Source organism: Balaenoptera physalus (assembly GCF_965194825.1).
Source record: "Balaenoptera physalus genome assembly, chromosome: 10".
NCBI classification, from domain to species: Eukaryota; Metazoa; Chordata; class Mammalia; order Artiodactyla; family Balaenopteridae; genus Balaenoptera; species Balaenoptera physalus.
Window position 1 is genome coordinate 61,292,338 of NC_138889.1, and position 12,428 is coordinate 61,304,765.

At 44.1% G+C, this 12,428-nt stretch overlaps 2 protein-coding genes across 3 annotated transcripts in view; one reads left to right on the plus strand and one right to left on the minus strand.

Moving 5' to 3' along the window:
* Window positions 1–12,428, plus strand: part of C2CD3 (C2 domain containing 3 centriole elongation regulator) — a 126,845-nt gene that overhangs the window by 106,259 nt on the left and 8,158 nt on the right. For both annotated transcript variants that reach the window (XM_082411220.1, XM_082411219.1), the window contains exon 32: window positions 3,427–3,538. In XM_082411220.1, coding sequence (XP_082267346.1) covers window positions 3,427–3,538 — 112 coding nt within the window. The remainder of the gene's footprint in view (window positions 1–3,426; window positions 3,539–12,428) is intronic.
* LOC309637168 (transmembrane protein 60) lies at window positions 6,077–7,226 on the minus strand. Its single transcript, XM_082411341.1, has one exon. The coding sequence runs from the start codon at window positions 6,736–6,738 to the stop codon at window positions 6,337–6,339; it is 402 nt and encodes a 133-aa protein (XP_082267467.1). The 5' UTR covers window positions 6,739–7,226; the 3' UTR covers window positions 6,077–6,336.

Sequence of the window (12,428 nt, forward strand, 5' to 3'; positions counted from 1 at the left end):
CAGTAGCCCTCACATCTGTAGCCTAACCAGCTGATCACATCAGCTCACCTGATATCCCAACAATAAGCAGGGGTTATTGCAGGGCTGGTGGGTGAAGCAGGCTGCCTTTGTAGTGCTTTGCAGTTCTTTCTCCACTAGAAATCAGGGGGCCTGACTTTGACCATTCGGACCCAGCTCTTACTACTTGTGTAACGTCAAGCATATAGTTTAACCTTTCTGAGCCTCGATTTCTTCACCTATAAGATGGAGGTAGTAATCCCTTACCCACCAGACTGTACACTCGCAGGTAGGTCAAGGACCTTGTCTTTCTCCATGTCCCCAGACATGACACACAGAAAGGATCAGTAAATATAGATTGAAATGAGCTATCAGTTTCACAGGATTCTTGAGAAACTCAAATGAGTGGGAACATTTGTACATACCACACAGATGTGATTCTTGATGTAAGGCAGAGAGAAACCTGAGGGTAGGGGGTATGGGCTCAGGAGAGGCTTAAAGCGTGAAATGGCTGGAGGCTGAGCACTGAAAGCAGAGTGCCTCGGTGTTCTTTCCTGGCCTCGTTCTTCCTGGCTTCTGATGTTTCTGCCTCTACAGTCGATTTAGTTGTGCTCAGAACTTATGGTCAGTGGAGGAGCAGTCACATGTGCCAGGTCCTAAGGGCAACGCTTTAATTCGGGCCTTTCCAACTGCTCATTCTTTCAAAAAGTGAGTATTGCCAGGCCCGGTGCTGTGTAATGAGGACAGAGATTTGAATCAGCCCTTACCTCGAGAAGTTCCCATCATGAGGCAGGAGACAGGTAATGACAGTGACAGTAAATAGGCAGTGATAAATAGCCTTTGCTGTTCTAAGGCACGGACAAAATGCTAGGGAACAAGAGGAGGAAGCTGCCATAACTCTGGAGGTACCCCAGAGAGAGAGCCAGTAGAGCTGGACCTCAAAGATGAGTAGCCATTCTGTAGGCAGGGACAAGAGCGTTGTAGTCACAGCGAACTGTGTGCGCAGAGGCGTAGCCACTTGAAGGAGCCTGGCCTGTGGGCAGAAGTCACTGTGGTTAGAGCCCCCGGATAAGAGGGGTGGTGAGGGGTGAAGCTGGGCTGGATCTTAAGGGGCCTTTTATATCTGGCTGAGGTACTTGGACTCTGTCTTGTTAGCAGATTAAACTTCAGTTTCCTTATCTTTAAATAAATAAGTAATAACAGTAGTTTTCTTGTGGGGTTGTTGTGAAAATTAAATTAACAATGTAAACTACCTAGCATAGTGCCTGGTACGTAAATAGTGTTCAGTCAATGTTAAGCAAGCATATGATTGGTCAGATTTACATATTAGAAAATTCTCCCAGTGCCTTGTAGAGGGTGGATTAGGTCAGGAGAGACCAGAAGCAAGGAGACCAGGTAGGAAACTTGCAGTAATAATGAAAGATGAAGAAAGTCTGACCTAAAGCATAGACTGCTTTATGATGAGGAAAAGGAGGAGGGATCTGAGAGGATTAGATAGGGGCAGGGGATGAGAAAGAGGAAAACAGAAAGTATGACTGAGAGATTTCTGTCACAAGTTAGGTCATTTACTAGGTAAGAAATAGCACATAAAGACAGACAGTTTGGAGGGAAGAGGCAGATTGCTGTTTTGCACATGTGCCTGTGAGACGTCCAGGAGGAAATGCAGGCCTGGAGTTCAGGATGCGATCAGCTATGAAGGTAGATATCTCTGGAAACAGACAAGAACAGCAAGGAGACAGAGAAAGGGAGAGCCACACAAGACAGAGCCCTGAGGATCACCAGTACGTGAGGGCGGGGGGAGCAGACGCGCCCACAGAGGAGGTGGAGGAGAGCCGGTGAGAGAGATGGGAGCAGCAGGGTTTCGGGGAGTGGTGGTCAGCACCCTGATGCTTAAGACGTCCAGCACAATGTGGACTGACATGTATTCGCTGGCTTTAGCATCAGGAGGACAGTGCAGAGGTGGGGATGGAAAGCAGATTTCAGTAGGTGTGAGGGAACCAGTGGTGACTTTTCCCCCTCAACTGGGGAGACAGGAAGGGCTGACATTTACTGAGTACATGCTATGTGTCAGGCACCATTCTAAGCACTTTGTATATATAATGTCATTTAATTCTCAAAAGGTACAATTATTATATCCATCTTACAGGTGAAGGAACAAGCACAAAGTGTGAACTTTTGTGAAGGTACCATCTAATAAGTGACAGAGGTAACTGTTGGAGCAGGACCCTTAGAAAGACAGGTGGTGCTGGGCTGGGCAGGGGAGTTTGGTGTTTCAGCACACCCTGGGCACCTCACAGCCAAGCGGACTGTCAGGCTGAGAGTCCTCAGCAGTCAGAGCGGCAACAGCAAATAGGCCTTACCTCACCGGGGTCTCTGAGGAAGGCTGAGGTCAAAGGGCTCTTTCCCTTCAGGATCTCCAACTCCGTCCCCACCTCTCTAGAAAAATCAGGGACTTGAGCCAAAGCAGGAAATGATGCATTTCATTCATTCAGTAGATATTTATTGAACATTTATTGTGTCTCAGGTACTATGCTAGGTGACAGGAATATAGTATGAAAAAGAGCTCATCTTTGCCCTCCTGGAGTTCAAAGTCTAGCATGGAAGAACAGTGATAGACCAATTTGCATCAGAACCATACTTAGCTTATTGAACAGAAACAAATAGACCATCAAAACAGTCCCCTCCTTCCCCTCCCAAACTGAATCATTGCTTTGACTGAACAAATTTGTGGAACACTGTGTTCTCAACACAGTACTGGGTACCTCCAGAGGATATGGAGAAGTGCAAGATACAGCGCCCGACTTCTAGGGCTCACGTCCAGGTGGTGGATCAGCTGTGCCTACTTACGCAGAGCCCTCGTTTCTGGATGTGAGCACAGAACACCCAGGAGGACAGGCCCTCCTTCAATGCCAGGCAGCACCTTCCAGCCTAAGATGCTGCCCTGGAGCCACCTTCCCACCTCTACCCTGTCTGTCAGGTTTTGGCCAGCAGGTCCTCGGCAGGTATCATCCAGTGCTTGCTACCTGCCAGCCTCATGGGGCTCTAGGGAAGCAGTGAGGTGACTGAAGGAAATACACCACCTCTGCCTTTGAGAAGCTCAGGGAATATTGAGGGAAACAAATTGAGAATCATATCAGACTAAATAAGCATTAGCCTGTGTTTCAGACTGGGCTCTAGACTAGGAAAGGAGGGGTCACTGTGGCTGAGATTTAGAGGAGGCTTCCGGGAGGACGCAGGATCTGAAGTGACCCATAAAGTATAGACCAATTTGTTAGGAGTTGCAGGGCCTTCCAGGCAGAGGGAACCACTTGAGCAAAGGATTCATGGGCAGGAATAAATTGGAAGGAAACAAAGGGGTGGTAGAGGTCAGAGGAGATGCTGGTCTGGGGAAGATTTCTAGGTATTTGTGTCCCTTAACTACCTTTATAGCCCAGAGCCCATTGTGGTGCCCAACTTCTTTTTACCTCCCCAGCAGTTGGAGGCCTCCCTGCGGATGCTCTCTCTCTCTACAGCTTTGCCACCACCAGCCACAGCAGATCAGGTAAGAGGACACCTGGCCGACCTCCTGTTTCCTATAGAGTCGTCATCTCTTTCATGAAAGCATACAGAATGCAGAGTGGCCCCGGCCATGCTCCTGGAAAGGCAGCAGCAGTGGTCACTCTCCAAGCTTGTGCTGAGCGTATCCTGTGGGCCCAGCAGTGGGAGGAGCTCGGGAAAAGTGAGGCAGAGCAAATGTGTTAAGAGCAAGGGCGTCATCAGCTGAGGTAGAAGAAATAGCACAGAAGTGTAAAAACAGGACTCAGCTAAGAAGCGCATACTGAGTGCTGTGGGAGCTCCAACTAAGCAAAGATGGGTTTGAATGGAGGAAGCTTCAAACAGGAGATGCCACCTCGGGAGACCGTGGCAGATGAGTAAGGTCTGGATGAAGAGAGTAACAGAGTGTTAGACCTATTTGTTGTTTACAGAATACCTCATAACTATTCGTCATGCAGCTGAGTTAGGTGGTTGGAACCTTGGTGCAAATCCTAGCTGTGCCCTCTTCTGCCTTGACACAGCACCAGACCTTTCTCGCAGGTGGCACGGAAATAATATCTGCTTCTCTAATCATTCAGCATATATTTACCGAGTACCTGTGCTGTATCAGGCATTGTGCTAGGTGCTGAGCATGCAGTAGTAAATAAGGCAAATTCCCTGTCTTAACGGAGTACAAACAGTAAACAAAAAATATTTACAAATTGTGATGAGTCCTAGATGCTCTGAGAAAGAACAGGCTTTCCCTGAGGAGGCAGTGTTTAAGCTGAAAACGATGATCATGGTGGTGCTTGCCAGGTACCCAGCACTGTTTGAAGCACTTTAGGTTAACTCCTTTAATTCAGCAACCTGATGAAGTACATACTTTTATCCCTATTTTAAGATGAGAAAACCGAGGCACAAAGAGATTAAGTAACTTGCCTCACACAGGTAGTTAAGTGGTAGAACCAGAATTGGAACCCAAGCAGTCTGGTTTCAAAATCTGTGTTTCTAACTACTGTGCTATATGGAGGAGGAGACACAAAGCCCCTGCCGCATGGAGCTTTTATTTTATTTTATTCTTAATTCCCTTTTTTATTATTTGGGCACGCAGTTTATAAGAGTAAATGAAATCTTGGAGTAAATTTCTATTGGTTGTACAGTTGCAGTGGTTAGGCTCATCTCATCTCACCAACAGTCCAATGAAGACTTTTTTTCTTTTTCTTTTTTATTTTATATTGAATTATTGTTGGGGTTTTTTAAAAATGTATTTTTATTTATTTATTTATTTATTTATTTATTGGCTGCGTTGGGTCTTGGTTGCTGTGTGCAGACTTTCTCTAGTTGCGGCAAGTGGGGGCTGTTCGTTGTGGTGCGTGGGCTTCTCATCACGGTGGCTTCTCTTGTCGCGAAGCACGGGCTCCAGGCATGCGGGCTTAGTTACCCCGTGGCATGTGGGATCTTCCCGGACCAGGGATTAAACCCGTGTCTTGTGCATTGTCAGGCGGAGTCTAAACCACTGCGCCACCAGGGAAGTCCCTATATTGAAGTATTGTTGATTTAAAATGTTAGTTTCAGGTGTACAGCAAACTGAGTCAGTAATACATATACACATATCCATATTTTTTCAGATTCTTTTCCCATGTAGGTTATTATAGAATATTGAGTAGAGTTCCCTGTGCTATACAGTAGGTCCTTATGGATTATCCATTTTTGGTTTTTGGGGTTTTTAAAAATATTTATTTATTTATTTGGCTGTGCCAGGTCTTAGTTTCAGCACACAGGATCTTCGTTGCTGCGTGCAGGATCTTTTAGTTGAGGCATGCGGGATCTTTAGTTGCGGCACGTGAGATCTTTAGTTGCGGCATGTGAACTCTTAGTTGTGGCATGTGGGATCTAGTTCCCTGACCAGGAATTGAATCTGGGCCCCCTGCATTGGGAGCACAGAGTCTTAGCCACTGGACCACCAGGGAAGTCCCGATTATCCATTTTATGTATAGTAGTGTGTGTACGTTAATCCCAAATTCCTAATTTACCCCTCCCCCTCCCACTTTTCCCCTCTGGGAACCATAAATTTGTTTTTGAAGCCTGTGAATCTGATTCTGTTTTATAAATAACTTCATTTGTATTGGTTTTTTTAGATTCCACATGTAAGTGAAATCATATGATATTTGTCTTTGTGTGAGTTACTTCACTTAGTATGATAATCTCTATCTATCATGTTGCTGCAAATGGCATTATTTCACTCTTTTTTATGGTTGAGTAATATTCCATTGTATATATGTACCACATCTTCTTTATCCGTTCCTCTGTTGATAGACATTTAGGTTGCTTCCATGTCTTGGCTATTGTAAGTAGTGCTGTAATATATATATATTGCAGCACTAGCTACAGTTGCACTATACATTGATATATATCTCCAGAGAAAACCATAATCCAAAAGGATACATGCAACCCAATGTTCATTGCAGCACTACTTACATACACACACACACACACACACATATATATATATCCAGGAGTGGGATTACTGGATCATATGGTAGTTCTATTTTTAGTTTTTTTTTTTTTTTTTTTTTTTTTTTTTTAAGATCCAAAACAAACTTTATTTACATAGGACAATAAGGGTACTAATAACTCAAATATTGAATAATTAAGTTTTGGGTTGACTAGAAGTCCACGATTCACCAAGACTACTTTATGGAAGCAGTATAAAATTACATTTGATATTTTTCTCAGTTCTCTGGCACTCTTCAAGCTTGCAAGGATTCAGAACACTTTAATGATAGCTTGTTGAACAGCAATAAAATGAGATGATGTCCTTAGCAGTCAGTCTCTCACAAAAAAGACGTTATATCCAAGCTCTATCAAAGCCCCAGCCAGTAAGGCCCATAAAGGAATGAAGACATAGGACAGATTCATGGTAGTAAACTGTTCCAGTTTAGCACAGAGTGCAAGGCAGAAGGCTAATTTAAGTAACATTGCAATGAGGTACCAGGCTTTTTTTTTAATATTGTGCGATCCATGTCGAGGGTCAAAGCCAGACTTACATCGCCCAGCCATTTTCACAATCAGCATGACAAGAAGGATAGTATCAAATATCCAGACTGGAATAAATATGAGGAACCAGTTCCAAGGTGCCTTCTCATCCAGTTTCAACACCAACATGATCAAGAAGAGTAATGTGAAAAGCCAGGTGAGTAGTACTCTCTGAGCCAAGGACATTCTCATTTAAACAGTTTAAAGAGGCTGTTGCAGAGTCGAAAGAAGGGAAATATACCCTGATTTTCGGGCCTACTTGTCTCAGAACTTCAGGGCGTTCCTAACTATCCTTGCCCTTCGTCTTCGAATGCCGATGGTCCGCCAGCGGTGCCCTATCCGGACTCCCCCCATTCTGCACTGGCAGCGCCGCTGGCTGGAGAGCGCAGAGGGGCGCGAAGATTAGGAAATTCGCCAGTTTGGATCCTTGGCCTTTTCCACGCTTTTTCCCCCATTAAATCCAGAACCCGTCACATGATAATCAAGAAGAAGATCTCAGTTCCGCCTCTCCCAACAACCACAGTGGAAGCGCTCTCAGGTCTACCTCGGGGCCGCGCCCACATCCGGGGCAGGGTCTCACCGCCCTGGGCCTACCCTATAGGTAGAGAGAACGCCAATCTGGGTTCAGAGGCCCCCTTCCCTGCGGTAATTGGACCATTTGGCCGCCAGTGCAAACCAACCGACTTTTCCGTGCCTATTTTTAGTTTTTTTAAGGAGCCTCCATACTGTTCTCCATAGTGGTTATACCAATTTACATTCCCACCAGCAGTGTAGGAGTGTTCCCTTTTCTCTACACCCTCGCCAGCATTTGTTGTTTGTAGACTTTTTGATGATGGCCATCCTGACCGCTATAAGGTTGATACCTCATTGTGGTTTTGATTTGCATTTCTCTAATAATTAGCCATGTTGAGCATCTTTTCATGTGCTTTTTGGCCATCTGTATGTGTTCTTTGGAGAAATGTCTATTTAGATCTTCTGCCCTTTTATTGATTGGGTTGTTTGTTTTTTTAGATGTTGAGCTGCATGAGCTGTTTGTATATTTTGGAGATTAATCCCTTGTCGGTCGCTTCATTTGCAAATATTTTCTCCCATTCTGTGGGTTGTCTTTTCGTTTTGTTTATGGTTTCCTTTGCTGTGCAAAAGCTTTTAAGTTTAATTAGGTCCCATTTGTTTATTTTTGTTTTTATTTTCATTACTCTAGGAGGTGGATTGTGGAGCTTTGAAAAAAACAATTTCAGAGAATAATACATGCTATGAGCAAAATGTATTAGCTTATTTGTTAATTATAGTAGCCAACCCCTATGTAACGCTTACCATGCACTAGACATTATTCTAAGCATTTTCCATGTGTAAACTGATTTAATTCTCCCAAGAACCCAATAAGAGGGGTACTATTGTTATCCCCATTTAATAGACTAGAAAACTGAGGTTCCCATACAGAACTTCCCACACAGACTTACAAGGTATTATAGTTTCTATTCTGTAGAAACTGAGACACATAAAGGTTAAGTAGGTTGTCACCTACCCAGGGTCTCCCAACCAGTATGACTCCAAACTCTGTGCTTTCCGTTGCACCACTTTAAAATCATGACACTTGGCTTACGGTATATTTTTCTAGCTAATTTGCCTTCTTTATATAGGTTTCATTTTGCAGTTAACGTTTAAACATTTTTTTATGTTCTTCCAGAGCCTACTTTGATGACAGATGGGGTCAGTCCAGAAGTATGCTGGGAGCCTAGGGGTATAGTTCTAAAGAGAAGCCATAAGATGTCTAGTTCTTTTACTGGTTTCCTTCCCGACTTCTCCCTCAGCTTCCCCAGCACCATTTTGAGGACACCTCATTTCTTTGGCACATTGATAAGTCTGAATTCCCACACATCTCAGTTTTTATCAAATTTGTATTCCTGTCCTAGAGGAGGGGAGGTGCCAGTCCCCACCAGAAGCTCTGCATTTCCGTGGCCTTATTTCTCCTCTGGTTCAGGTCACCAGTTCGTCTCCTGCTCTGCATCTTCCCTTGCATGCCCCATGTATTCACGTCAGCACTTATGCTAGGGTAGCAGGGCTGTGTCCAGCACCAAGCACAAGCTTTTGAACAAGACATCTATGACATGAAATACTGAATCTGCTACGTGGCTAAGTGGTCTTGGGCAAGTGACTTGACCTTTCTGAGTCTTGGTATTTTTTTAAAGTAACATCAGGCTAACAGAATTCTTACCTAATAAGAGGATGACAAGAATTACCCTAGAGGAAAAAAGCAGACACTGTTAGTTTCCTTTCCCTCTTCCCCTCCCAGCCAAGTGCGTGAAATGTGAGTGAGATGTGCCTTGTAGGAAGGGAGGTCTGTGAGTCACTGTGTCCAAGCTGTCAGCTCTCAACTGCCAAACGGAACTGCTGTTCCTGCTTTTGTGCTGTTCCTGCTTTTGTGTTTCTGCCTTCTTGATGTGCCAGCTTCTGGGGGGACTTATTATCTTTGATCTATTAAACATAAGATACAAAGGGTGGGAGAGGGATGTAATAATGTTTACTTCAGTTAAAGGGCAAGTCTAGTTTTGAGAAGATAAAGTCTCATACACTTTGTAGCCTTTTTTCTTTCTTGCCCACAGCAAAACTCCATTGTTTGTCTGCTGCTCTCAGGAACACCTCCCTCCTTGGGACCTTATTCTGGGTCCTAGTTAGGGTAGCCAGTCATCACAGTTCACCCAGAGCTGTCTCATTTTCAGCATTGAAAGTCCCACGATCCAGGAAACATCAGGGTGTTCATCGTCCTCACTGGTGATGAGCCTTTCTCACTACTTGATGTGTTTGTAGCAGCATGTTTTCTGCAACTTATGCTCTTGGCTTCATTCCTTCTTCACACCCTGGTCTCAGTTTATTACCATTTCCCTTCAGCATGAAGAACTTCCTTTAGAATTTCATGTAGTGCAGACCTACTGGAAACTGATGCTGTCAGCTTCAGTTGGCTGAAATGTATTTTGCCTTCATCTTTCAAAGATATTTTTTCACTGGATATAGAATTCTAACTTGAATTGTGTTTGTTTTAGCATTTTATTTATTCATTCATTCATTTATTTTTAATTTTGGGCACGCCACGCAGCTTGTGGGATCTTAGTTCCCCGATTAGGGATTGAAACCTGGCCCTCAGCAATGAAAGCTCCACATCCTAACTACTGGACCGCCAGGGTATTACCTGTTTTAGCATTTTAGAACTATCACTCCACATTCTACTGACCTCCATTGTTTCTGATGAGAAGCAGCTATCATTCTTATTGCTCTTGCCCCGAATGTTATGTGACCTTTGTTCTTTGGCTACTTTTAAGATTTTTTTCTTTGGTTTTCAAGAGTTTGACTACAATGTTCATAGTTGCAGAGGCAGGGAATAGGATGGGGGAGGAAGAGCACATAGGTCTATTCAACAGTATTAACAATGTTTTAGTTCTTAGGTTGGGTTGTGGGTTTATTGATGTTCATTTTTATCATGCTTCATAATTTAAATATGTTAGTATTCTTTGGTATATTACATCATGAAATCACAAAATCGTATGTAATTTAAATTTTAAGAATGATTGAATGGTGACAAAATGGAGACACCAAGTCCTTCCATAGATTTGGCTGTGAATATGGATCAGAAGTATAGGATAGCGGGTGGGGTAGCATCTGAGATAAGGTAAGATTTTTTGGTTTTTTGTTTTGTTTTTTTTATATGGGAAAGGCTTCAGCTTTTTCTGTACGGCAGTGCAGTGACCAGTAGAGAAAAGAAGAAGGGGAAGATGCAGGAGAGGGAGAGAATAGAAAGACTAGTCCCTGGATCCAGAGCACATGTGGAGATATTAGCCTGTTGAGAAGAAAAAGAAAACTCACCCTGTAGCATACAAGCATACAGGCAGACAGAGAAGATGGGTGCTAAAGCAGATAGGATTAGATTTGGTGATAGAGTTTCCCATTTGATGGAAGCTTCTATTTTCTCTTATGTCCATTTATTTATTTATTTATTTATTTTGGCCATGCCATTTGGCATTCGATATCCTAGTTGCCCGACCAGGGATCGAACCCATGTCCCCGGCATTGGAAGCACAGAGTCCTAACCACTGGACTGGCAGGGAAGTCCCTGTTTTCTCTTCTGTCTTCTATTTTTGGTTATGTTTCAGGCACAGTCAACAGCTCAAAGTGAGAGGTGGGCAGGGGAGGGTAGGAGCCTTGTCCTGTACCCCCAACTTGAGGATTCCATCTATTTTGCCTCTTCCTAAGGCTCTGAAGGCTGAAGAGGAGCATTTTGAGAGGCTGACTCTTCTCAACCAGTGTCCTGGGACAGCTATACTTAGCTCACCTGGCTTCACCACAAGATCTAAGGGAAGGCCTAATCCTTCAACCACACTGAAAAAATGCACCTGAACCCAGGAACCTCCCAGACAGTCTCTATTTCTAGCATTTGTGAAACAGGCGTTTTCCCCTCTTTTCCCCACAGTATAGTGGATACAGTTCTCTGTGTGACCTTCGTCAAGTCTTCTGATTTTTCTGAGTCTGTGTACATCTGTCAGATGGGGTTATCAGGCCTCAAAGCATGGTTGCACTGAAGAGCACCAGGTGTCACACAGATAGGGAATAGAGGCCAGCTCTCAGCCCCCCTTCCTCATGACTGTTTCATCTTCTGGTTGTCACCTCTTCAAGAAGCAAAGGAGGGAGGAGGATGGCGGGTCTAGCAGGACCATCGAACAGCCATCCAGTGGCACATTTGAAATTCCTTATGAATCAGTCAGGTTCTGCTGCCTCTGCTTTCTCTTTCCTCTTTGTGATAAAGTAACTCTTCAATGGGACAGCTCCCTGGTTTTATTTATAGTTACTTCTGATTCTGTTTGCTTAGCTTCCAGGGGCAAACTAGTTTTATCAACTTCTCTAAAAGGGGAGGTAGAGGATGAGACAGCACTAATGTACATGTTGTTTTCCCCAGACTTAAGTCTTCTGCTCTTGTAGATGCTTCTTTGGGAAAATTTCAACCACTTCAATTATTTCAGTTATTATTACAGTTTGATGACTCTCAAATCCTTATCTTCAGTCCAGACTTCTCTGCCATGCTGCAGACACACGTGGATCCAGCTACATCCTAGAAGTCTTTTACTTGATGTTACAAACAATTCAGCACATCCAAAGCTTGAGCTTGTCATCTTCCTTTGCACAGCCCCTCTACTGCCGGCATTCCTTATCTCAGTAAACACGACCACGGTCATGTAGTTACTCCTGCCAGAGCATGTGTGTCGTCTTCCCCTCCTCCTACGCCTTTATCCCCCACAACCCACCATCACCAAGGCCTGTCAATTCTGTCCCCTAAATATCTTTGAATCCACTCACTTCTCACCATTTCAGTATCTAGCCCCAGTCGTCTCCCCCATAGCTGTTTCTAACTACTCTTACTCACAGCCACACTTTCCCACCACCATGCGTCTCCATACTGCAGCCAGTGTGATTGGCCACTGTAATCCGACTCTTACCCCACTCTACCACCGGAGGAGGGAGGGACTCTTCAAGGTTGTCAAAATCCAAAAAAACCCTCCATATTCCTAAACCAGTTATTAAATCTGAGTGCCCCGTTTCTTTGATCTCGCCATGGCATGTGACACAGTTGATCTCTCTCCTTTAAACATTTTCTTCACTTGTTTCTAAGGCATCAGTGCTTCTTGGTTCTCCTCTTCCCTTGTTGGCAGCTCCTGCTCAGCCTCCTTTGCTGGTTCTCCTTCATTTCCCCTACTTGTTAATAGAGGTGACCAGTGTGTGGTCTTTAGACTTCTCTATTTACACTTACTTTCTAGATGATCCTGTCTGATCTCAAGGCTTTAAATCCCCTCTATATGCCGAAGACTCATAATGCTTATCTTAGCCCAGACCTCTCC